Source organism: Hyperoodon ampullatus (assembly GCF_949752795.1).
Source record: "Hyperoodon ampullatus genome assembly, chromosome: 1".
Classification (NCBI taxonomy): Eukaryota; Metazoa; Chordata; class Mammalia; order Artiodactyla; family Ziphiidae; genus Hyperoodon; species Hyperoodon ampullatus.
In genome coordinates this window covers 143,318,025-143,344,015 of record NC_136914.1, presented here as the reverse complement: position 1 = coordinate 143,344,015, position 25,991 = coordinate 143,318,025, and the positions used below count along the sequence as shown (strand labels likewise).

The 25,991-nt window shown below is 38.0% G+C and overlaps 1 protein-coding gene across 2 annotated transcripts in view; it reads left to right on the top strand.

Moving 5' to 3' along the window:
• AFG2A (AFG2 AAA ATPase homolog A) overlaps positions 1-25,991 on the top strand; it is a gene marked incomplete at both ends in the record, with an annotated part of 340,106 nt that overhangs the window by 40,064 nt on the left and 274,051 nt on the right. For both annotated transcript variants that reach the window (XM_079716599.1, XM_079716598.1), the window contains one exon: positions 3,503-3,657. In XM_079716599.1, the coding sequence (XP_079572725.1) occupies positions 3,503-3,657 (155 nt within the window). The remainder of the gene's footprint in view (positions 1-3,502; positions 3,658-25,991) is intronic.

Here is a 25,991-nt window from a genome sequence, read left to right as displayed (position 1 = left end):
CATTAGCAATAGGAGACGGAGGGCAAGCTGCAGTTTCACTCACGCCTGACGTCGATGGCACAGGTTCTGGTTCCTTGCTGGATTCAATTCTATCTACCCTCTTGAAAAAACGATCCAGTGATGTCCGGGTAGTAGCTCTTTTTTTTCTTGTCATAGATGACACCGTAGCACTGGATTGCATTCTGAATGGCTGCTGCAACCTTCCTGTACTGTTCTACGTTTGCGTCCTGTGCCTCAAAAACTAACAGTGCCTCCTCAAATAAAGAAAATCCCCTTGCCATTTCCTGTGTCGTGAATCTCTTCGGTTCTTCAGTTTCTTATTCTTCCTGTTGTCACTCCACTCTCTCAATTATTTTCACTTTTGTATCCATCGTTATTGCTTGGCGTTTCTTAGCAGTACCACTTATATCACCGCTGCTTTCACACTTGCTTCCCGACATCCTGGGCTTGAAATAAAGATACTGTACTACTGTAATCTATACAGCAGGGGTCCCGGAACTGGGCCACACAACAGGAGGCGAGCGGCAGGCAAGCAAGCAAATCTTCATCTGCTGCTCCCCATCACTTGCATTACTGCCTGAACCATATCCCCACCCCACCCCCCACCGGTCTGTGGAAAAATTGTCTTCCACGAAACCAGTCTCTGGTGCCAAAACGTTTGGGGACTGCTGCTATACAGTACTCTACAGTAAAGTACACAAGAGCTCAACCAGTTGTAGAGGATGCATGCATGTGACAATGTATTCCAGACACGTGAACAAACTTATGTGATTAGACATGCAAATGCATGTTCGTATCTTTGAAAGTTCGAAACTTGAACGTTTGTATATAGGGGACTTACTGTATAAAAGCCTACATCTGCTAACACCAGCCTTCCACTCCATCCCTCTCCTAACCTCCTCACCCTTGGCAACCACCAGTTTGTTCTCTGTTTCCGTGATTCTGTTTCTGTTTCATAGGTTAATTTGTGTCATATTTTAGATTCCACATATAAGCGGTATCATATGGTATTTGTCTTTCCCTTTCTGACTTACTTGGAGGCAGGGCTGTCCCCAGCTCAGTAGGCTGCCAGTCCCTGCCTCATGAGTGGCTGCTGCCCTTTCCAAATCCCTTTCTCAAATGAAAATAATTGTTCTCCTTTATTGTCCCACTTTATGCCTTGTGATGTAAATGTGGGAAAATTATTAGACCACTTCCTTTGTTTCAGTTTCTAGTATATCAGTACTGGTAAGAGTAAGGTGTCTGGTCTAAATTAGAAATATTGACAAGTATTGCCAGATAGCCATTTGGGACATGAAGTGTTAGGTTCTTTTGGTCTTTTGATCACTTCCGTTTATGTAAGATTTTTTAGAACTGCTTTAATTCTTTCAGGTCACCAAGGTGCTGTTTAATACAACACAGTGCCTTATTACTGAGGATTTATTTATTTAGTTTTTTATGATTGCACCATTTAAAAGGTATGTTGGGCAGTGAAACAACCTAATTTAAAGTAAACTTTTATTTTCATGTCAAGAACTGTGAAGATTTGCGATTTTACCCTACTTACAAGTTAACAAGTTTCACAAGTGCTTTCAGAAGACACAGTATTCCTGGGTCAGAGTCAAAGGATAGACTACTACTTACAGCAACAGAAGTAGCCAGAGAAGCAGCATTTGCACCAGCTCCCGGAGCCTCACTTCTCACAAAGAGATACAAAAAGGGCTGGGTGACATCTGAGTCCTTATAAGGTGGCATTACAGGAGAACCTTGAGCTTAGGGAACCTTAATCTTTTGTAATGTGCAGTAAACATATCTGCCCTTTGCTTTGGAGGGAGACACTCTGTCTTCCTGTATACAAACATCCTTGAAAAGATAGTCTGTAACAGAGGCAGTTAGTGCTTCTGCTGGAAAGATAAGCAGAAATGTGAGAGATGTGAAGAATTATCTTTCAACATTTTTGGAAGGCAGAAAACCATATAGGTATTTGTAAGATAGACTTAAATAAAGTGACATGGATTTCAGATTGCAGAGTATGGCCTAAGAAATTTTCCATAGAAAATAGTGATCTTTTTACATATATCTTCAGTTTCCTCTTTTGTAGCTTTTTTTCTGGTTAGCCTATTGTCTCGGAGACCTCCATGAATATTAGACTCTCAATGATAGCTTTCCTTGGGAAAGATTACTGTGGATCTATTTTCTGAGTGGTGTATTATTCAATGTTTTTCCTTAGTAGTCGAAGATATCCAAACCTCTGTTTGGGGGAGTTTGTGTTTTCCTTCCTTGAACCAATGCTTCTGTTTCAAAGTTCAAATAAATGAAGGCAAGTAAGATGACAATTATGGTATCATTTTAATTTAGTAAAAATTCACTGAGGCATAACATTTTAGACAAAAGACATTAAAAATGATGGAGCTTGTTGGTGTCCCAGGGCAAGTTCAGTTATTCAGACTGGATTTCTAAGAGGTCTCTGAGACTAAAATTCTTCAAAGTGGAACTTCACTGTGTACTAGAACACAAATATAGCACTTCATTACAAAATACCCTCAGGCAAAGAACACATAGGGACTTTGCTGCCCTCTAGACTAGAGGTCTTTGTCACAGATAAAGGGGCTCTAAATCTGGCAACTTTGATGGGGGGATGGCTTGGGGCATTTAGTCCTATCAGTGCTTAAACTCCAAGCAAACAGCAAAAACAAAGAACCTAACTTCGGTAACGTTTTAGGTCAGCATGATCTCTTTTAAGTTATTTTGCATCTCTCTAAATTTGACTTGGTTGATCATCTTTTTGGCTTTGTGGTATTTTACTATTCTGATTCTACTTGTCTATCTCTACCTAAACCATCGTTTGTTCCTATACTCCTCAAATGATCGACTTTCCTAAGATTGAGACGTCAACCCTCATTCTTCCATCCCTGATCCCTCTCTAGCTTCCCTTTTATAGGTCTCTTCTACTCCTATAATATCAGATCTCGTGTGTATACACATAACTCTGAAGTTTGATTCTGTCTTGAATTCCAAAACCACATTTCTAACTGCCAACTGAACATTTCCTTCAAGATGTTCTACCAATACCTTACAAAACTTGTAACTCTGGTTTGTGTGTATTAACAAAAAGGGCAGGGCAAAAGGTATGTTTCTGTTTTAATATTTTACTCTTTTCAAAGAAATTCTCCAAACAGGTTATTTTGACAAACCTTTATGGTCTTTTTTGCAGAAGTTGTTTTGTAAATTTTATTTCACATACGTAAAATATCTGTCTTTTCATATTTCATAGCAGTTTGTCATATTTTTACCACCAAAACTAAACATTTAGATTTTTGCCTTCATCCCCCACATTATCCCTTCTCTCTCCCCACCCTCTCCCACCACTGTACACGCACGCACGCACGTACACAAGCACACAAAATTTTAAGTGTTATAATATGCATGAGCTTTGGGTTTTTTGTTATTATTTTTATTGGTAATGGTTCAGTGTGTATTTATGAGGTGGAAGACAAAGCTTGTGTTACTTTTCTCTTTACAGGTCTTCATGCCTTGAGGAGAGTCTTGAGGAAACACCCTAACCTCCCTGATAGCAAGATGGCTGGGTTGGTGAAGATTACTCTGAAAGATTTCTTGCAGGGGATGAATGACATCAGGCCCAGTGCCATGAGGGAAGTAGCAATTGATGTCCCAAATGTAAGTCATTTGTACCCTCATGCCAGCCACACTGTTTGAATTAAACTCTGAAAGAAACTAAGACCCCAGGGAACCTACCTTCCTAAGCTAAACTTAAAAAAATTTTTTTAATTGAAATTTTTATGGAGATAATTGTAGATTTAGTACAGTTGTAAGAAATACTTTAGGGAGAGCCTATGTATCCTTTACCCAGTCCACCCCGCAATGGTAACATCTTACAAAACTATAATACAATATCACAAGCAGGATATTGATAGAATCATCGATCTTTTGCAGATTTCCCCAGTGTTGCCTGTACTCATTTATGTGTACATGTGTGTCTGTGTCTGTGTATTTAGTTCTGTGCAGTGTTATTACATAAGTTTTGTGTATCCATCACCAGAATCGAGATACTGAGGATTTCGATCCCCACAATGATCCCTTGCTTTGCCCTTTCATAACTACACCCACCTTGTTCGTGCATCCATTTCCAAATTCTCTCATTTCAGAAGTGTTATATAAATGGAATTATACATTACATAATTGTTTGGGATTAGTTTTTTTCGCTTACTGTAATTCCCTGGCAATTCATTCAAGTTGTTATATATCAATAGTTTGTTCCTTTCTTTTGCTGAGTAGTATTCCATGGTATATGTGTACAATAGTTTGTTTAACCATTCACCAGTTGAAGGACATCTGGGTTGTTTCCAGTTTGGGGCTATTATGAATAAAGCTTCTCTGAACATTTTTCTACAGGTATTGTGTGAATATAAGTTTTCATTTCTCTGGAACAAATACCCAAGTGTAGTACAGTTACTGAGTTGTATACTAATTCCATGTTTAGTTTTACAAGAAAATGTCAACTAGGCTAATTTTAGAACAAAAAAAAATCTTCTAGTTATACTTTCTACTAATGATGCTTGATGTTTCCTTGGGTTCTTTTACATATACTTCATCATTGACTGTCTCTGCAGAGTTTTCAGTGAGATCACCACAAGGGCAACAGAAGTTACCTTTTATGCATGGAACACCTGTTACGTCACCTGTGACACACATGTGCCTAACATTCGGGGGTGGGGGATGGCCTTATAGTTTTCTTTGAATATATTAATATTTTTAGAAAATGAACATTGAAACAAGCATTGGCAGTGTGTTCTGCATTATATTATATTGTAATATGTCAATATGTATTTTGAAGTGTCAAAAGAGAGCTGTTATTTAAACTTATTTCACCATGGACCACGTGGAGCTGAGACTTGCAGCATTTTGCAGTGTGGTAGATTGCAAAAAGTGACCACAAATTCTTCCCTTCACTGTGTTTGCCCTTTTGCACTGCAGTCTTGTAGCTCCTACTCTAAATGCTAGGGAGTCAAGTTTTCCATCGTTGAATCTGCACTTGGCCATGTAACTTGCTTTGGCCAGTGGAGTGTTAGCAGCCATAATGCAAGCAGGCTTGAAAGCGCTTAGGGCTTGCCTTCTCTTGCTGGTCTTTGACATTGCATTAGCTTTGTTAAGAAATCTGTACTAGCTTCCTGGAGGATGAGAGACTGTGTGAACAGAGATGAGCCCTCCTAGTTGAGATCCCCTCATTCTAGTCATCACTAATTCTCAGACATGTGATGCCATGCTAGACTATCCCACTCCAATCAAAGTTTGCCCCAACCGGGAGAAACCAGTTAACCCTCAGAATTGTCAGAAATAATAAAGTTATTTTGAGCCACTAAATTTTATGGTCATTAGCAAAAGCTAAGTGAAGCAGGCACTTGTTAGCTTCTTATAGAACATAGTTGTTTTGTAAGTTTAGGCTGGGAAACGGTACCCTGGAGATAAGAACATTCCCAAGGACTAACTGCTAGTTTAGGCTGCTTAATGTGATTTTGAATTCCTTTAGAAACATTTTCAAATTTACTACTGAAAGCTCAACTTTGGGGTTTTTCAGAAGCTCTGTAGCAGAACATGCTCATTTTGTATGAATAATTTGACAAATGGAATTATAGAATGAAGAATGATTGATGTTGGGTTAGTAGAAACTTCACTTCTTTGGAACTTATGGTCTGAAGTTCGGGGACATTGATTGGTATGAATACCAATATTGGTATGAATATTTGCAGTATTTATCTGTATTTTATTGGGTACCGTAACATAATATAATGGGTCAGGTAGACACCTAATCATCAAATGCCTCATGTGAAAATTTCAGGGGATAGGGTTATAACCAACTGCACCATCCCAAAACATTTCAGTGATTAAAAAAGTTTAGGAGCTAAGGAAACCTACAGTCGGCTTTTAAACGTAAAGTTATTGCCAATGAAGAATGTGTTTAAACAGTGGCTGTCCACTCTTAGAACTGCTGAACTGATTTATTCATCATAGGAACTGGTACTACACTGCATTTTCAATTGCTCTAATGAAAGAGTTTTTCCTTTATTTTCTTTTGATACAGTATTTACAATCCATGGACTTGTGCCATTTTCCATTTGGCGTTTTATTATTTGGTCTAAGTCCATGGTGTACTATGATGTTACTCATGAGCTCCAAAGTGATTAGCCTTGGTCAGAGTACTTTCTTACATTGCTTTTCATGCTCACTTCAGATTGTAAAAATTTTCCTGAGAAGTCAACATTTCTGTAATTGGATTCCTAAAGTTCACTCTTCTGATTTCTGGCTATTACACCTACAAAAATATCTCCAAATTATTTCTGCAGAAGATTTAATATTTATTTTGCTATAGAAAACCTGTTTCAAGTAGCTAGTTAATTGCAGGCTTTTTTTAAATAGCAAAGTGAGCATTCAACATCTTTTGAGAATAGATTTTAGTGTGTGAAATTAAACCTTCTAAATCACGCTTGCTAAAGTTTGAAAGAAATGTCTTAAGGTTGGAATGTTGCCAATTATAATATAGTGCATTATTAATTTCAGGAGACCACAAGTGTTAGCCACTTACTTAAATGTAATGTTTCCTGTTTTTGGACTTTCTGAGTTGGTGTTTATACCAATTGGTGTGTTAAAAGTCAAATGTATTTTACAGTTAATCAGTGATGAAAATCAAATATATTTCTTTACTTGAGGACTCCTTAGATTCTTTGAATATGCTAATATGCATTGTGAAATTTCAGTTTTTCACCCAGAGATAACTGTTAATATTTTGTCACAGTTCCAATAGATTTTTTAGAAATTTATAGATTTTCTTCTGTGCATATAGGTATTTTAATATAGTTAATCTTAGGATATATATAGTTTTATGTTCTGCTTTTTTCATTTAAAGTTATATGATAAACGTTTTACTCTAAAATTTCTTGGCAAACATCTTTTTATTGACAGCATAATAGACTATTATGTTGATAAACTGTAATTGTTTTATCTTTCTTCCATTCTCAAATATTTAGGGTTTTTTCTATTTTTCTCTCATATAGTTATAAACATATTTGTGTCCAAATCTTTGCACTTTTGATTTTGATGAAGTGGAATTACCAGACTAAAATATGTGATTTTTAAAGTTTGTGACAAATATCGTTTTCTTTTTTTTACCCCAGAAAGGTTGTTATAATTTTTAATCATGTGATAAAAATGTAAAATTGCAAAGAGCTTAAGCAAAATCTCATTTTATTTTCACTTTAGTCCTTTTCTCTTTTTACTTTCCACTAGATTATTTTCTTCACTGAAAAGTTCTTTATTACAAGGAATAATACTGGATAAGTTTTAGATGAATAGAGATTTAAGAAGAAAACGAAAGGTAGCTATCAGTTATGTCTCTTCTCCTCCCTATAAAAATGTTAAATTTTTAGATCAAGGGTATACCTGGATGGCTTTTAAATGAATTTGAAGTTCCATAAGACCAGAGGCTCTTACTTTTTATTTTTATCCTTAGTACTTAGCATAGGACTAGCACATAATAGATGTTCAATTAGTATTTGTTGAATAAATGAGCAAATAACTATAATTTTCATGAAAAAACATATTAGATTGTCAATTTCAGATATTTGAAAAATATTTTAAAAAGAGTGTATCATCCTTCTTCTGTACCAAAGTACAATATAGGCCATTACTACTCTCATGAAACATTCTTCAGATTTTTCATATTTTATAAAGCAACTAATTTCTTTAGTGAATTTACTACTGTTAGTGAAGTTAACAATTTTGGAATACAGATGCCTATAATAGAGTTAAGCTGTCTAGTCTGAAAGGACATACAGTAATTCTTTATATTTTCTGCAGAACATGTTACTTTCTTGATCTATTAAAAATTCTCATTTTATTAAGGTAAAGAAAAAATATAGTGCTTTTAATATTTGTATTTATATATTTTTGTTGCAGTAAGTCATTGTGTATACGTCACAACAATCATTCCTGATAAAAGTCATTCTTAGCCAAATATATACAAATTAATTCCATCAAGTTTATGTAATTCATATATGTATCTTAACAACCCCCTCCTCCTGGCTTTCTCTATTTTATTTTATGTAGTTTTAGGTTGTCCTTTATTATTTGGAAATAATCCATCTGTACACTTTTGATATTACCTTTGGATTGCAGTTTTCAGAATTTGGACCTGTGGTTCAGAATAAGCCAAAAGCCAATTAAAAAAATAGGACTCTACTTTCACGTGAACCCACTTTTGTAAAGTGAACTGCAGGCAGAGCCTCAGGACTACCTGTAGAGCCCCAAACCCATTTGCGGTCTTGGATCCAGGTTAAACTTAGAGGTAGTTGGTGGTCAAATTGAGTGTCTACCAATGTCATTATTTAAGTAAACATTACTCATTTACTCCCATTTTAAAAACTAGCAAACCTGTTAATTATATGAATAATCAAAAGGTTATCTGTTTCACTACATATTCAAAATTTGCAGCTGTATTTTCATTTGGAACTTTTTCAGATGAGACTAGAACATCAGAATGTGACAAGTGAGTTGAATTTCCTAGGATGAGTTCATTAGCATTACTTTTCTGGTGCAGAGATATGAGTTAAATAGTTTAATTGACCATAATTACATTTTATTCTTCTTGTACCTTCAGGATAATTAGAAGGAATTTGAGTTTCCATTTTTTAAAGGCAGTACTGTATTCTATATTTTATTTCTTACAGACTCAGAAGATTGAGGGCTTCTACGATGCTTTACTAAATAACAGATTTTTTTTTTGAATAGATAGTACAACCTGTAGAAATTCTATTAATTCCATATTGGTCCTTGGCAGGGCTTTTGATTTTGGTTTCTTTTGATTTTGCTTCTTGTTGTCTAGACAGAAGAGTGTCTTCTATCACTTCCAAGATCCCAGTCTTTCCTGCCAACTACTCTTGCGCATTTTTATAGTTTTAAGTAATAACAATTGAACAGGAAGGCACATTTGGAAAAGTAGATTACTTTTTTTTTAACAACGTTATTAGAGTATAATTGTTTTACAATGGTGTGTCAGTTTCTGCTTTATAACAAAGTGAATCACATACATATACATATATCCCCATATCTCTTCCCTCTTGCATCTCCATCCCCCGCACCCTCCCTATCCCACCCCTCTAGGTGGTCACGAAGCACTGAGCTAATCACCCTGTGCTATGTGGCTTCTTCCCACTAGCTATTTTACATTTGGTAGTCTGTATAATATGTCCATGCCACTCTCTCACTTTGTCCCAGTTTACCCTTCCCCCTCCCTGTATCCTCAAGTCCCTTCTCTAGGAGGTCTGCATCTTTATTCCTGTCTTGCCCCTAGGTTCTTCTGACCATTTTCTTTTCGTCTTTTTTTTTTAGATTCCATACATATGTGTATGGAATACGGTATTTGTTTTTCTCTTTCTGCCTTACTTCACTCTGTATGACAGGATCTAGGTCCATCCACCTCACTACAAATAACTCAGTTTTGTTCCTTTTTATGGCTGAGTAATATTCCATTGTATATATGTGCCACATCTTCTTTATCCATTCATCTGTTGATGGACACTTAGGTTGCTTCCATGTCCTGGCTATTGTAAATAGAGCTGCAATGAACATTTTGGTACATGACTCTCTTTGAATTATGGTTTTCTCAGGGTATATGCCCAGTAGTGGGATTGCTGGGTCATATGGTAGTTCTATTTTTAGTTTTTTAAGGAACCTCCATACTGTTCTCCATACTGCCTGTATCAATTTACATTCCCACCAATAGTTCAAGAGGCTTCCCTTTTCTCCATACCCTCTCCAGCATTTATTGTTTGTAGATTTTTTGATGATGGCCATTCTGACTGGTGTGAGATGATATCTCATTATAGTTATGATTTGCATTTCTCTAATGATTAATGATGTTGAGCATTCTTTCATTCTTTCTGCTATCTGTATATCTTCTTTGGAGAAGTGCCTGTTTAGGTCTTCTGCCCATTTTTGGATTGGGTTTTTAGTTTTTTTGATACTGAGCTGCATGAGTTGCTTGTGTGTTTTGGAGATTAATCCTTTGTCAGGTGCTTTATTTGCAAATATTTTCTCCCATTCTGAGGGTTGTATTTTCGTCTTGTTTATGGTCTCCTTTGCTGTGCAAAAGCTTTTAAGTTTCATTAGGTCCCCTTTGTTTATTTTTCTTTTTATTTCCATTTCTCTAGGAGGTGGGTCAAAAAGGATCTTGCTGTGATTTATGTCACAGAGTGTTCTGCCTATGTTTTCCTCTAAGAGTTTGATGGTGTCTGGCCTTACATTTAGGTCTTTAATCCATTTTGAGTTTATTTTTATGTATGGTGATTCTAATTTCATTCTTGTACATGTAGCTGTCCAGTTTTCCTAGCACCACTTATTGAAGAGGTTGTCTTTTCTCCATTGTATATTCTTGCCTCCTTTATCAAAGATAAGGTGACCATATGTGCGTGTGTTTATCTCTGGGCTTTCTATCCTGTTCCATTGATCTGTATTTCTGTTTTTGTGCCAGTACTGTAGTGTCTTGATTACTGTAACTTTGTAGTATAGTCTGAAGTCAGGGAGCCTGATTCCTCCAACTCCGTTTTTCTTTCTCAAGATTGCTTTGGCTATTCGGGGTCTTTTGTGTTTTCATACAGATTGTGAAATTTTTTGTTCTAGTTCTGTGAAAAATGCCAGTGGTAGTTTGATAGGAATTGCATTGAATCTGTAGATTGCTTTGGGTAGTATAGTCGTTTTCACAATGTTGATTCTTACAATCCAAGAATATGGTATATCTCTCCATCTGTTTGTATCATCTTTAATTTCTTTCCTCAGTGTATTATAATTTTCTGCATACAGGTCTTTTGTCTCCTTAGGTAGGTTTATTCCTCGGAATTTTATTCTTTTTGTTGCAATGGTAAATGGGAGTGTTTTCTTAATTTCACTTTCAGATTTTTCATCATTAGTGTATAGGAATGCAAGAGATTTCTGTGCATTAATTTTGGGTCCTGCTACTTTACCAAATTCATTGAGTAGCTCTAGTAGTTTTCTGGTAGCATCTTTAGGATTCTCTATGTATAGTATCGTGTCATCTGTAAACACTGACAGCTATACTTCTTCTTTTCCTATTTGGATTCCTTTTATTTCTTTTTCTTCTCTGATTGCTGTGGCTAAAACTTCTAAAACTATGTTGAATAATAGTGTTGAGAGTGGGCAACCTTGTCTTGTTCCTGATCTTAGTGGAAATGCTTTCAGTTTTTCACCATTGAGCACGATGTTGGCTGTGGGTTTGTCACATATGGCCTTTATTATGTTGAGGAAAGTTCCTGCTATGCCTGCTTTCTGCAGGGTTTTTATCATAAATGGGTGTTGAATTTTGTCGAAAGCTTTCTCTGCATCTATTGAGATGATCATATGGTTTTTCTCCTTCAATTTGTTAATATGGTGTATCACGTTGATTGATTTGTGTATATTGAAGAATCCTTGCATTCCTGGGATAAACCCCACTTGATCATGGTGTATGATCCTTTTAATGTGCTGTTGGATTCTGTTTGCTAGTATTTTGTTGAGGATTTTTGCATCTATGTTCATCAAAGATGTTGGCCTGTAGTTTTCTTTCTTTGTGACATCTTTGTCTGGTTTTGGTAACAGAGTGATGGTGGCCTCGTAGAATGAGTTTGGGAGTGTTCCTCCCTCTGCTATATTTTGGGAGAGTTTGAGAAGGATAGGTGTTAGCTCTTCTCTAAGTGTTTGATAAAATTCACCTGTGAAGCCATCTGGTCCTGGGCTTTTGTTTGTTGGAAGATTTTTAATCAAAGTTTCAATTTCAGTGCTTGTGATTGGTCTGTTCATATTTTCTATTTCTTCCTGGTTCAGTCTCAGAAGGTTGTGCATTTCTAAGAATTTGTCCATTTCTTCCAGGTTGTCCATTTTTTTGGCAGAGTTGCTTGTAGTAATCTCTGGATCCTTTGTATTTCTGCACTGTTAGTTGTTACTTTTTTTTCATTTCTAATTCTATTGATTTGAGTCTTCTCCCTTTTTTTCTTGATGAGTCTGGCTAATGGTTTATCAATTTTGTTTATGTTCTCAAAGAACCAGCTTTTAGTTTTATTGATCTTTGCTCTCATTTCCTTCATTTCTTTTTCATTTATTTCTGATCTGATCTTTATGATTTCTTTCCTTCTGCTAACTTTGGGGTTTTTTAAATTCTTCTTTCTCTAATTGCTTTAGGTGTAAGGTTAGGTTGTTTATTTGAGATGTTTCTTGTTTCTTGAGGTAGGCTTGTATAGCTATAAACTTCCCTCTTAGAACTGCTTTTGTTGCATCCCATAGGTTTTGGGTCGTTGTGTTTTCATTGTCATTTGTTTCTAGGTATTTTTTGATTTCCTCTTTGATTTCTTGAGCAATCTCTTGGTTATTAAGTAGTGTGTTGTTTAGCCTCCATGTGTTTGTATTTCTTCCAGATTTTTTCCTGTAATTGATATGTAGTCTCATAACATTGTGGTTGGAAAAGATACTTGATACGATTTCAATTTTCTTAAATTTACGAAGGCTTCATTTGTGACCCAAGATATGATCTATCCTGGAGAATGTTCCATGCGCACTTGAGAAGAATGTGTATTCTGTTGTTTTTTGATGGAATGTCCTATAAATATCAATAAGTCCGTTTTGTTTAATGTATCATTTAAAGCTTGTGTTTGCTTATTTATTTTCATTTTGGATGATCTGTCCATTGGTGAAAGTGGGGTGTTAACGTCCCCTACTATGACTGTGTTACTGTCGATTTCCCCCTTTATGGCTGTTAGTATTTGCCCTGTGTATTGAGGTGCTCCTGTGTTGGGTGCATAAGTATTTACGGTTGTTTTATCTTCTTCTTGGATTGATCCCTGGATCATTATGTAGTGTCCTTCTTTGTCTCTTACAATAGTCTTTGTTTTAAAGTCTATTTTGTCTGATATAAGAATTGCTACTCCAGCTTTCTTTTGATTTCCATTTGCATGGAATATCTTTTTCCATCCCCTCACTTGCAGTCTGTATGTGTCCCTAGGTCTGAAGTGGGTCTCTTGTAGGCAGCATATATATGGGTCTTGTTTTTGTCACCATTAAGCCAGTCTATGTCTTTTGGTTGGAGCATTTAATCCATTTACATTTATTGTAATTGTCGATACATATGTTCCTATTACCATTTTCTTAACTATTTTGGGTTTATTATTGTAGGTCTTTTCCTTCTCTTGTGTTTCCTGCCTAGAGAAGTTCCTTTAGCATTTGTTGTAAAGCTGGTTTGGTGGTGCTGGATTCTCTTAGCTTTTACTTGTCTGTAAAGCTTTTAATTTCTCCATCAAATCTGAGTGAGATCCTTGCTGGGTAGAGTAATCTTGGTTGTACGTTTTTGTCTTTCATCACTTTAAGTATGTCCTGCCACTCCCTTCTGGCTTGCTGAAAGATCAGCTGTTAACCTTATGGGGATTCCCTTATGTGTTACTTGTTGTTTTTCCCTTGCTGCTCTTAATATTTGTTCTTTGTATTTAATTTTTGATAGTTTGATTACTATGTGTCTTGGCGTGTTTCTCCTTGGATTTATCCTATATGGGACTCTCCGTGCTTCCTGGACTTCATTAACTATTTTCTTTCCCATATTAGGGAAGTTTTCAACTAAAATCTCCTCAAATATTTTCTCAGTCCCTTTTTCCCTTCTTCTTCTGGGACCCCTATAATTTGAATGTTGGTGCGTTTAATGTTGTCCCAGAAGTCTCTGAGACTGTCCTCAGTTCTTTTCATTCTTTTTTCTTTATTCTGCTCTGCAGTAGTTATTTCCACTATTTTATCTTCCAGGTTACTTATCTGTTCTTCTGCCTCAGTTATTCTGCTATTGATCCCTTCTAGAGAATTTTTAATTTCATTTATTGTGTTGCTCATCTCTTCTTGCTCTTTAGTTCTTCTAGGTCCTTGTTAAACATTTCTTGTATTTTCTCCATTCTATTTCCAAGATTTTGGATCATCTTTACTATCATTCTGAATTCTTTTTCAGGTAGACTGCCCATTTCCTCTTCATTTGTTAGGTCTGGTTGGTTTTTGCCTTGCTCCTTCATCTGCTGTGTGTTTCTCTGTCTTCTCATTTTGCTTAACTTACTGTGTTTGGGGTCTCCTTTTCACAGGCTGCAGGTTCGTAGTTTCCGTGGTTTTTGGTGTCTGTCCCCAGTGGCTAAGGTTGGTTCAGTGAGTTGTGTAGGCTTCCTGGTGGAGGGGAGTAGTGCCTGTGTTCTGGTGGATGAGGCTGGATCTTGTCTTTCTGGTGGGCAGGTCCACATCTGGCGGTGTGTTTTGGGGTGTCTGTGGCCTTATTATAATTTTATGCAGCCTCTGTGCTAATGGATGGGGTTGTGTTCCTGTCTTGCTAGTTGTTTGGCATAGGGTGTCCTGCACTCTAGGTTTCTGGTCATTGAGTGGAGCTGGGTCTTGGCATTGAGATGGAGATCTCTGGGAGATTTTCGCCGTTTGATATTTCGTGGAGCTGGGAGGTCTCTTGTGGACCAGTGTCCTGAACTTGGCTCTCCCACCTCAGTGGCACAGCCCTGATGCCTGGCTGGAGCACCAAGAGCCTGTCCTCCACATGGCTAAGAAGAAAAGGGAGAAAAGAAAGAAAGAAAGAAAGAATAAGATAAAATAAAATAAAGTAAAATAAAATAAAATAAAGTTGCTAAAATAAAAACTAATTATTGAGAAAAAAAATTTTTAAGTAAAAAAAAAAAAGACAGACAGAACCCTAGGACAAATGGTAAAAGCAAAGCTGTGCAGACAAAATCACACACAGAAGCATACACATACACACTCACAAAGAGAAAAGGGGAAAAAAATATATATATCGTTGCTCTCAAAGTCCACCTCCTCAATTTGGGATGATTCGTTGTCTATTCATGTATTCCACAGATGCAGGGTACATCAAGTTGATTGTGGAGATTTAATCCGCTGCTCCTGAGGTTGCTGGGAGAGATTTCCCTTTCTCTTCTTTGTTCACACAGCTCCCGGGGTTCAGCTTTGGATGTGGCCCCCCCTCTGTGTGTAGGTTGCCTGAGGGTGTCTGTTCTTCGCTCAGACAGGACGGGGTTAAATGAGCAACTACTGATTTGGCGGCTGTGGCTCACTCAGGCAGGGGGGAGGGAGGGGTACGGATGCAGGCTGAGCCTGCTACGGCAGAGGCCAGCGTGAGGTTTAACCAGCCTGAGGCATGCCGTGCGTTCTCCCGGGGAAGTTGTCCCTGGATCACGGGACCCTGACAGTGGCGGGCTGCACAGGCTCCCGGGAGGGGAGGTGTGGATAGTGACCTGTGCTCGCAGACAGGGTTCTTGATGGCTGCAGCAGCCGCCTTAGCATCCCATGCCTGTCTCTGGAGTCCGCACTGATAGCCGCGGCTCGTGCCTGTCTCTGGAGCTCCTTTAAGCGGTGCTCTGAATCCCCTCTCCTCGAGCACCAGGAAACGAAGAGGCAAGAAAAGGTCTCTTGCCTCTTCGGCAGCTCCAGACTTTTTCCCAGACTCCTTCCCGGCTAGCTGTGGCGCACTAATCCCCTTCAGGCTGTCTTCACGCTGCCAGTCCTCTCCCTGCGTCCGACCGAAGCCCGAGCCTCAGCTCCCAGCCCCGCCCGCCCCGGCGGGTGAGCAGACAAGCCTCGGGCTGGTGAGTGCCCATCGGCACCGATCCTCTGTGCGGGAATCTCTCTGCTTTGCCCTCCGCACCCCTGTTGCTGTGCTCTCCTCCGCGGCTCTGAAGCTTCCCCCCTCCGCCACCCGCAGTCTCCGCCTGTGAAGGGGCTTCCTAGTATGTGGGAACCTTTCCTCCTTCACAGCTCCCTCCCACTGGTGCAGGTCCCGTCCCTATTCTTTGTCTCTGTTTTTTTTTTTTTTTTTTTTTTCTTTTACCCTACCCAGGTACGTGGGGAGTTTCTTGCCTTTTGGATAGTCTGAGGTCTTCTGCCAGCGTTCAGTAGGTGTTCTGTAGGAGTTGTTCCATGTGTAGATGTATTTCTGGTGTATTTGTGGGGAGGAAGGCGATCTCCGCGTCTTACTCTTCCGCCATCTTGAAGCTCTCAAAGTAGATTACTTTTAACCAGCAAATACTGTGTGCCAAAATCAAGATTTTAGTTTTACCATTATTAAATATTGTAGAAGTTTAACTCTTTCATTCCACTTTTCTTTTTATACCTTACTTTTCTCTGGTTCAGTAGGAGGAGAAATGAGTGGAAGGATCACCAGTTTCTGTTCTCAGCTCTGATCCCAGTTAACGTTGATGAAATTGAACACTTTTCCGTTCAGGTTATAAATAGAGAACTCTTAATTTTCAGTTTCTGTTGGGTGTCTCCTTTTGAATGTATAAATAATGTTGAGGTTGTCCTAGAAGAATATGCCACACTTGTATGTATAGTTGATCAGTACTCAGTACAAGCACAGCTCATTTTGTTGTGGTTCACAGATACTGGGTTTTTTGTTTTTTTTTTAATAGAAGGTTTGTGGCAACCCTGTGATGAGCAAGTCTGTCAGCCAGTTTTCTAACAGTATTTTCTCACTTTGTGTCTCTGTATTACATTTTGGTAATTATTGCACTATTTCAGACTTTTTCATTATTATTATATTTTTATGGTGATCTTTGATTAGTGATCTTTGATGTCACTATTGTAATTGTTTTAGGGTGCCACGAACTGCACCCATATAAGATGGTGAACTTAACCGGTAATTGTTGTGTGTTCTGACTGCTCTACCAACCATCTGTTCCCCTAGCTTGCTCCCTCTCCTTGGGCCTCTCTATTCTCTGAGGCACAGCAATATTGAAATTAGGCCAATTAATAACCCTACAATGATCTCTGAGCGTTCAAGGGAAAGGAAGAGTCACATCTCTCACTTTCAATCGAAAGCTACAAACGATTAAGCTTAGTGAAGAAGGCATGTCAAAAGCCAGGATAGACCTTTAAAAGCTAGGGCTCTTGTGCCAAACAGTTAGCCAAGTTGTAAATGCAAAGGAAAAGTTCTTGAAGAGAATTAAGTGCTACTCCAGTGAACACATGAATGATGTGGAGAAAGTTTTAGTGGTCTGGATAGAAGATCAAACCAGCTACAACATTCCCTTAAGCCAAAGCCTAATCCAGAGCAAGGCCCAAACTCTCTTCAATTCTGTGAAGGGTGGGATAGGTGAGGAAGCTGCAGAAGAAAAGTCTGAAGCAAGCAAATGTCGATTCATGATGCTTAAGGAAAGAAGCTGTCTCCATGACATCAAAGTGCAAGGTGAAACAGCAAGTGCTGATGGAGAACCTGCAGCAGGTTGTCTGAAAGATCTAGCTAAGATGGTTTAATGAAGGTGGCTACCCTAGACAGCAGATTTTCACTGTAGATGAGACAGCCTTACATTGGAAGAAGATGCCATCTAGGACTCTAATAGCTAGAGAGGAAAAGCCAGTGCCTGGCTTTAAAGCTTTAAAGGACAGGTTAACTCTTGTTAGGGGCTAGTGCAGCTGGTGACTTTAATTTGAAGCCAGTGCTCATTTACTATTCCAAAAATCCCAGGGTTCTTAACAGTGATGCTGAATCTACTCTGCCTGTGCTCTCTATAAATGGAACAGCAAAACCTGGCTGACAATACATTTGTTTACAGCATGGTTTTCTGAATATTTTAAGCCCACTATTGAGACCTAATACTCAGAAAAAAAGCTTCCTTTCAAAATATTACTGCTCAATGACAATTCACCTGGTCATCCAAGAAGTCTGACGGAGATGTACAACAAGATTAATATTGTTTTCATGCCTGCTAACACAACATACATTCTGCAGGCCATAGATCAAGGCATCATTTTGACTTTCAAGTCTTATTATTTAAGAATTACTTTTTGCAAGGATATAGCTACCATAGGTAGTGATTCCTCTGTTGGATATGGGCAAAGTAAATTGAAAACCTTCTAAAAAGGATTCACCATTCTAGATGCCATTAAGAACATTCATGATTCACAGAAGAGATGTCTATACCAACATTCACAGGAGTTTGGAAAAAGCTAATTCTAACCCTTATGGATGACTTTGAGGGATTCAAGACTTCAGTGGCGGAAGTAACTGTAGTTGTGGTAGAAATAGCAAGAGAACTGGAATTAGAAGTGGAGCCTGAATTGCTGCAATCTCATGGTACAACTTGAATGGCTGAGGAGTTGCTTCCTATGGATGAGCAAAGAAAGTGGTTTCTAGAGATGGAATTTACTCCTAGTGAAGATGCTGTGAAAACTGTTGACATGACAACAAAGAAGTTAGAATTTTACATAAACTTAGTTAAAGCAGTGGCAGGGTTTGAGAAGATTGACTCCAGTTTTGAAAGAAATTCTACTGTGGTTAAAATGCTGTCAAAGACCGCATACTACAGAGAAATTGTTTGTGAAAGGAAAAGTTGATTGATGTGGCAGGCTTCACTGGTGTCTTTTTTTTTTTTTTTTTTTTTTGTGGTACACGGGCCTCTCACCGCTGTGGCCTCTGCCGTTGCGGAGCACAGGCTCCAGATGCGCAGGCTCAGCGGCCATGGCTCACAGGCCTAGCCGCTCCGCGGCATGTGGGATCTTCCCGGACCAGGGCATGAACCCGCGTCCCCTGCATCGGCAGGCGGACTCTGAACCACTGCGCCACCAGGGAAGCCCTACTGGTGTCTTATTTTAAGAAACTGCCACAGCCGCCCCAGCCTTCAGCATCCACCCTGGTCAGTCAGCAGCATCAACATCAAGACAAGACTGTCCACCAGCGAAGGATTGTGACTCACTGAGGCTCAGATGATGATTAGCATTTTTAGCAATAAAGTATTTTTTAATTAAGGTATGTACATTATTTTTTAGACATAATGCTACTGCACACTTAATGGACTATAGTGTAGTGTAAACAACTTTCACATGCACTGGGAAACCAAAAAATCTGTGTGATTCACTTTATTGCGATATTTGCCTTGCTGAGAGTGGTCTTGAACCAAACCCACAGTATCTCTGAAGAAAGCCTGTAAATACTTGATGAGTGTTTGCTAAAAACACCGATTTTCGTTTACAGTAAAGGAAATCATTGGTAGGGTTAATGTGGTTCTTTTGTGGTACCACCTTTTCACTTCACCTTATACAGATACAGAGTAATTACACACTCATCTGATCTTGTCCCGTAGTCCATCTGTCCCAAACTGTCTTAAATGCCATCAGCATAACTCCCTATTGATAACCTCTAAGATGAAGTCTAAGCTCTTTAGTTTGGTGTTCGTAACCTGGCTCGTGCCTTCTTCACTTTCATCTTACATTGTTCTGTTAAACCATTTTGTATTTTTGCACGTTGTCCTCCCCCCTGCCTGAAAAATTACTTTCTGACTTCTCAGTTACCAAAGATCTTGTAATATGATTCCTAATAAACACACACAAAGCTAACACATATATGCCTTGTGGTTCTTTTGTCTTATTCATCTTTGTATCCCCTCTGTTTGGCAAATAGTACCAACTAAATAAAAGTTTGTTGAATGACTGAATATTTTATGTAGCATTTTGGTTCATAGTGGTTCTCATTTTTCAGAAATGGTTCTTTTACCTTTTTGTATAAAAATATATGTATATATATTTGGTAACAGCTTTATTGAGGTATAATTCACCTTACAGTCATTCACTTATTTAAAGGGTACAATTCAGTGGTCTAGTATATGCAAAAAGTTGTACAGGCATCACTACATTTAATTTTAGAACATTTTCATCATCCCCAAAAGAAACCCTATACACTTTGCCCATCATATCACAACCTGTGCATTCCCCCATTTTTAATTGTTTTTTATTTATTATTGAGTTGTATATGTACTAGATACAAGTCCTTTATTCTTATATTTGATATCAGGTATATATGATTTGCAAATATTTTCTCCCATTCAGTGAGCTGCCTCTTTTCATTTTCTTGATAATGTCCTTTGCTGCATAAAAGTTTTTAATTTCAAGGAAGTCCAGTGTCTCTATTTTTTCTTTACTTGTGTGTAGTTTTGGTGTCACATTTAAGAAAGTATTGCCAAATCCAAGGTCAGGAGGATTTACTGTATATTTTCTTCTAAGAGTTTATAAGAGTTGCTTATAGTTTTAGCACGTACATTTAGGTCTTTGATTAATTTTTTTTCCCCCAGGTAGGGTTAACCCTGCTCCTCTGTGTGTAACCATAGGACTCTAAAACTCCCACTATAGCTTGGAGTCATAAACATATATGGGAAAAGTTTTGTTGTTTTTTTTTAAACTGTGGTAAAATATGCATAACATGAAATTTACCGTTTTAACCAGTCTTAAGTATATAATTGGGTGGTATTAAGTATATTCCCATTGCTGTGCAACCATCACCACCATCTAGTCCTGTAATTTAAATTATTTGGAAGGCTTGAGTTAAATTTAACTTTTTAGTAAGTCTAGGACTATCCAGGTTATCTGTTTTTTTCTTGAGTTTTGGTAGTTTGTATCTTTTAAGGAATTGGTCCATTTTGCCTTAATTGCCTGATTTATGGACATAGTTGTTCATAGTCTTCCTTATTATCTTTTTACTGTCTGTGGGATCAGTAGTGTTTTCTCTTTCATTTCTAATACTGTTAATTTATGTCTTCTCTTTTTTTTTCATGATCATTCTGCCTGGAGGTCTAGCAGTTTTATTGATTTTTTTCAAATTATCAGCTTTTTGTTTTATTTTTCTGATTTTGATTTCATTGATTTCTGTGCTAATCTTTGTTATTTCCTTCCTTGTTTGCATTAGGCTTAATCTGGTCTTCTTCCTTTAGTTTAAGGTGAGAGCTGTGGTTAGTGAGTTTAGTTCTGTCTCTTCTAGGTCTGTGTTCAGTGCTATAAATAATCATTAAGCATTGTTTTAGCTGCATCCCACATATTTGATATGTTGGATTTTCATTTCCATTTAGTTCAAAATATTTTTTATTTCCTTTGAAACATCTTTAACTTAACGTGGTTTACCTTCAAGTGGTAATATATCACATGTATAGTGTAAGAACCTTAAAACAGTATACTTCTCTTGCTCCCCTCCTGGCCTTTGTGCTGTTGTCATACATTTTACTTTTACATGGTTGTAAACCCCAAAGTACATTGTCATCATTTTTGCTCTAAATAGTATTTCCTTTTGAAGGGATTTAAATAATAATAAAGAAAATTTTCTGTTTGCACAATGTAATTACCACTTCCAGCTCTCTTTAGTCTCTTGTGTAGATTCAGGTTTCCATCTGGTATCATTTTCCTTCTTCCTGAAGGGCTTACTTGAACATTTCCTGTAATGCAGGTGTGCTGGTCAAGAATTCTTTTCAGTTTTTGCATGTCTCAAAAAAGTCATTATTTTGTTTTTGTTTGTTTGTTTTTTTTTTTTAAACAATTTTTTTATTTTTTTTTTATTTTTTGCGGTATGCGGGCCTCCCACTGTTGTGGCCTCTCCTGTTGCGGAGCACAGGCTCCAGACGTGCAGGCTCAGTGGCAATGGCTCACGGGCCTAGCCGCTCCGCGGCATGTGGGCTCTTCCCAGACCGGGGCACGAACCCGTGTCCCCTGCATCGGCAGGCGGACTCTCAACCACTGCGCCACCAGGGAAGCCCTTGTTTTTGTTTTAAAAATATACTTTTATTGGGTGAAGAATTTAGATTGACAGTGATACCCCTCCCATTACCCACGCACCCCTAGTTCTTTAATGATTTGCTCCAGTCTCTGCTTTCTTGCATTATTTTTGAAAAGAAATCTGCTGTCTCCATTTTCATTGTTTTTGTGTGTAATATATCTTTTTTTTTCCTCAGGTTGCTTTTAAGATTTTCTCTTTAACACTTGTTTTAAGCAATTTGATTACCATGTGCCTTGGTAGTTTTCTTCTTGTTTCTTGTGCTAGTTCATTAGTCCCCTCACTGGGGACTAAAAATACACATGCACATTTGTCTGCTTGAGATTCTCCCAAAGCCCAGTGATGCTGTATTCATTTTTTATATTCCTCTGTTTTCTTTCTCCCTTTGTTTTGTTTTAGAGGGTCTCTATTGCTGTGCCTACCAGTTCACTAACCTTTTTTCCCCATTAAAGTGTCTAATCAGCTGTTAGTTCCATCTGGTGCATTTTTAAAATTATGGACACTGTAATATTTCTTTAGAAATTTGATTTTTATCCTTTTCATATTTTTTCTTCTCTACTTAGTGTTTTCAGTGTTTCCTTCATTTGAACATATGCAACACATTTATAATAATAACTGTTATAATGTCCTTGTCTTCTAATTCTATCTGTGTAATTTCTGAATCAGCTTCAATTTATTGATTTTTTTTCCTTATTGTAGATTATATTTCCCTGCTTCTTTGCATGCATGATACATTTTGATTGGTTTCCAGAAATTCTGATTTTTATTTTGTTGGGAGGTGAATGCTTTATATTCATAAAAATATTCTTGAGGTTTATTCTGGGGTGTGGTTAAGTTATTTGGAAAGTTTGATCCTTTTTGGTCTTGCCTTTAAATTTTCTCAGGTGGTACCACGGCAATGTTTTGTCTAGGGTTAATTTTTCCCTACTAGTGAGCTAAGATCCTTATCAATATCCTACCTTATGCTCTATAAATTATGAGGGTCCACTCTGGCTGTTGGGAGAAGGCATGCTTCCTTCTAGTCCTTTTAGGTCTCTGGTTTCATTTTTTTTTTCCTGGCCTCATTTGTTTTTCTCACATGCGTGTACTGATAACTGAATATTTGATGGAGACCCTGTACAGATTTCAGGAGTTCTCTCTCTGTCTCTGTACCTCTTTTGCCTCTAATACTCTGCCCTGCAATACCTACCTCTTTGACTTTTGCATACTCCTAGCTTCATTTTCTAATCTCAGGGAGACTGTGGGCTCTGCTTAGGTTTCCTCTCCACTGCTGCAACCTGTGGCCTTTCTCCAGGCAGTTAGATAGGCACAGTCATAGGGTTCACCTCATTGTTTCCCTTCTCTCAAGGATCACCCTCCTTCATTGCCTGATGGCCGATGTCTTAAGAGTTTGTCAGCTTTTTAAGTTTTATTCAGACAGAAAGGTAAACCTTATTTCTTCTCCTCCTTGGCTGGAAGCAAAGGTCCCTATTTGGCAGTTTTCAAAAATACCATTTTTAATAATTTACATCTAAGCCACAGGGTGGGACATATTCCAATGCCCCATGTTAGAATCACCATGTCAGAATTTCATGTACTCCTCAGAAAAATGCTTTGCTGTTTTTTATATAGGTTTTTTTTTTTACATCTTTATTGGGGTATAATTGCTTTACAATGTGGTGTTAGTTTCTGCTGTACAACAAAGTGAATCAGCTATGTGTACACATATATCCCCTCCCTCTTGAGCCTCCCTCCCACCCTCCCTATCCCACCCCTCTACTTCGTCACAAAGCATCGAGCTGATCTCCCAGTTCTATGCAGCAGCTTCCCATTAGCTATCCATTTTACATTTGGTAGTGTATATATGTCAGTGCTACTCTCTCACTTTGTGCCAACTTCCCCTTCCCACCGTGTCCTCAAGTCTGTTTTATACGTCTGTGTCTTTATTCCTACCCTGCCACTAGGTTCATCAGTACCATTTTTTTAGATTCCATATATATGTGTTAGCATACGGTATTTGTTTTTCTCTTTCTGACTTACTTCGCTCTGTATGACAGACTCTAGGTCCATCCACCTCATTACAAATAACTCAGTTTTGTTCCTTTTTATGGCTGGGTGATATTCCATTGTATAAATGTGCCACACCTTCTTTATCCATTTATCTGTCAATGGGCATTCAGGATTCTTCCATGTCCTGGCTGTTGTAAATAGTGCTGCAGTGAACATTGTGGTATATGACTGTTTTTGAATTATGGTTTTCTCAGGGTATATGCCCAGTAGTGGGATTACTGGGTCATATGGTAGTTCTATTTTTGGTATTTTAAGGAACCTCCATACTGTTCTCCACAGTGGCTGTATCAATTTACATTGCCACCAACAGTGCAGGAGGGTTCTCTTTTCTCCACACCCTGTCCAGCATTTATTGTTTCTAGATTTTTTGATGATGGCTATTCTGACTGGTGTGAGGTGTTACCTCATTGTGGTTTTGATTTGCATTTCTCTAATGATTAGTGATGTTTAGCATCTTTTCATGTGTTTTTTGGCAATCCGTATGTCTTCTTTGGACAAATGTCTATTTAGGTGTCTGGCCGTTTTTGGATTGGGTTGTTTTTTTTGATATGGAGCTGCACGAGCTGCTTGTATATTTTGGAGATTAATCCTTTGTCAGTTGCTCTGTTTGCAAATATTTTCTTCCATTCTGAGGGTTGTCTTTTCATCTTGTTTATGGTTTCCTTTGCTGTGCAAAAGCTTTTAAGTTTCATTAGGTCCCATTTGTTTATTTTTATTTTTATTTCCATTACTCTAGGGTCAAAAAGGATCTTGCTGTGATTTATGTCATAGAGTATTCTGCCTGTGTTTTCCTCTAAGAGTTTGATGGTGTCTGGCCTTAAATTTTGGTCTTTAATCCATTTTGAGTTTATTTTTGTGTATGGTGTTAGGGAGTGTTCTAATTTCATTCTTTTACATGTAGCTGTCCAGTTTCCCTAGCACCATTTGAAGAGACTGTCTTTTCTCCATCGTATATTCTTGCCTCCTTTGTCAAAGATAAGGTAATCATATGTGCGTGGGTTTATCTCTGGGCTTTCTATCCTGTTCCATTGATCTATCTTTCTGTTTTTGTGGCAGTACCATACTGTCTTGATTACTGTAGCTTTGTAGTATCGTCTGAAATCTGGGAGCCTGATTCCTCCAGCTCCATTTTTCTTTCTCAAGATTGCTTTGACTATTCGGGGTCTTTTGTGTTTCCATACAAATTGTAAAATTTCATGTTCTAGTTCTGTGAAAAATGCCATTGGTAGTTTGATAGGGATTGCATTGAATCTGTAGATTGCTTTGGGTAGTATAGTCATTTTCACAATGTTGATTCTTCCAATCCAAGAACATGGTATATCTCTCCATCTGTTTGTATCATCTTTGATTTCTTCCATCAGTGTCTTATAGTTTTCTGCATACAGGTCTTTTGCCTCCTTAGGTAGGTTTATTCCTCGGAATTTTATTCTTTTTGTTGCAATGGTAAACAGGTGTTTTTTGGGCTTTTTTTTTTTTTAAGTGTTATACTAGTGAACTTTCTTCTGGTATTGACCCAATAGAAAGACCAAAGCTCTAAGGTGGAATGGTATATGATGCAAAAGTGGGAAAGATGGGATAGATTGAGAAAATGTAATCTGAAAATCAGCAGATGTCTGAGAACTCCACTATAAACCTAAGATAAATTTAAAGATGAGTTTAATACCCTGTGATAAAGTTTCCCTAATGTTCAGGCCTATAGATGGGTAGTGGGGGAGCAGGTGGGAATGTGAATTTTAGGGAATTCTAAGTTGTTTGTAATTTTATCATCTGTCTCTCTGTCTTTGTTGGGGTACCTCAGGATCACCCTCAGGCTTGATGATTCACCGGAAGGACTCACTGCACTCAGAAGCTATTATACTCATGGTTATGATTTATTACTGTGAAAGGATACAGATCAAAATACTCAAAAGTGAAAAGTCACATGAGGTGAAGTCCAGGAGAAAACAGGAACAAGCTTCTAGGAGTACTCTCCCAATGGAGTCACTTGGGAGCACACTTAATTCTCCCCTAAACAGTGTGTGACAATATGTGTGAACTGTTATTGACCAGGGAGGCTGACCTGAACCTTGGTTTCCAGGGTTTCATTGCAGGTCAGTCAGTGTAGGTATACAGCACTGGCATGTCTGACTTCAGCTTCTTAGATTCTAGCTCTTCCCAGAGCAAAAACAAATGTTCATAAATCACATTGTCAGGGTCAACTTATCTGGTCAAACAGGTATAGCGTAGCCCAGGGCCTCAGGCATACAAAAACACTCTTAGAGGCACAATATTTAAAAGGCCTAGAGAATATCTCCCAGAAGACTGCTAAGGGCCAGTCCTAAAGACTGGCCTTTCT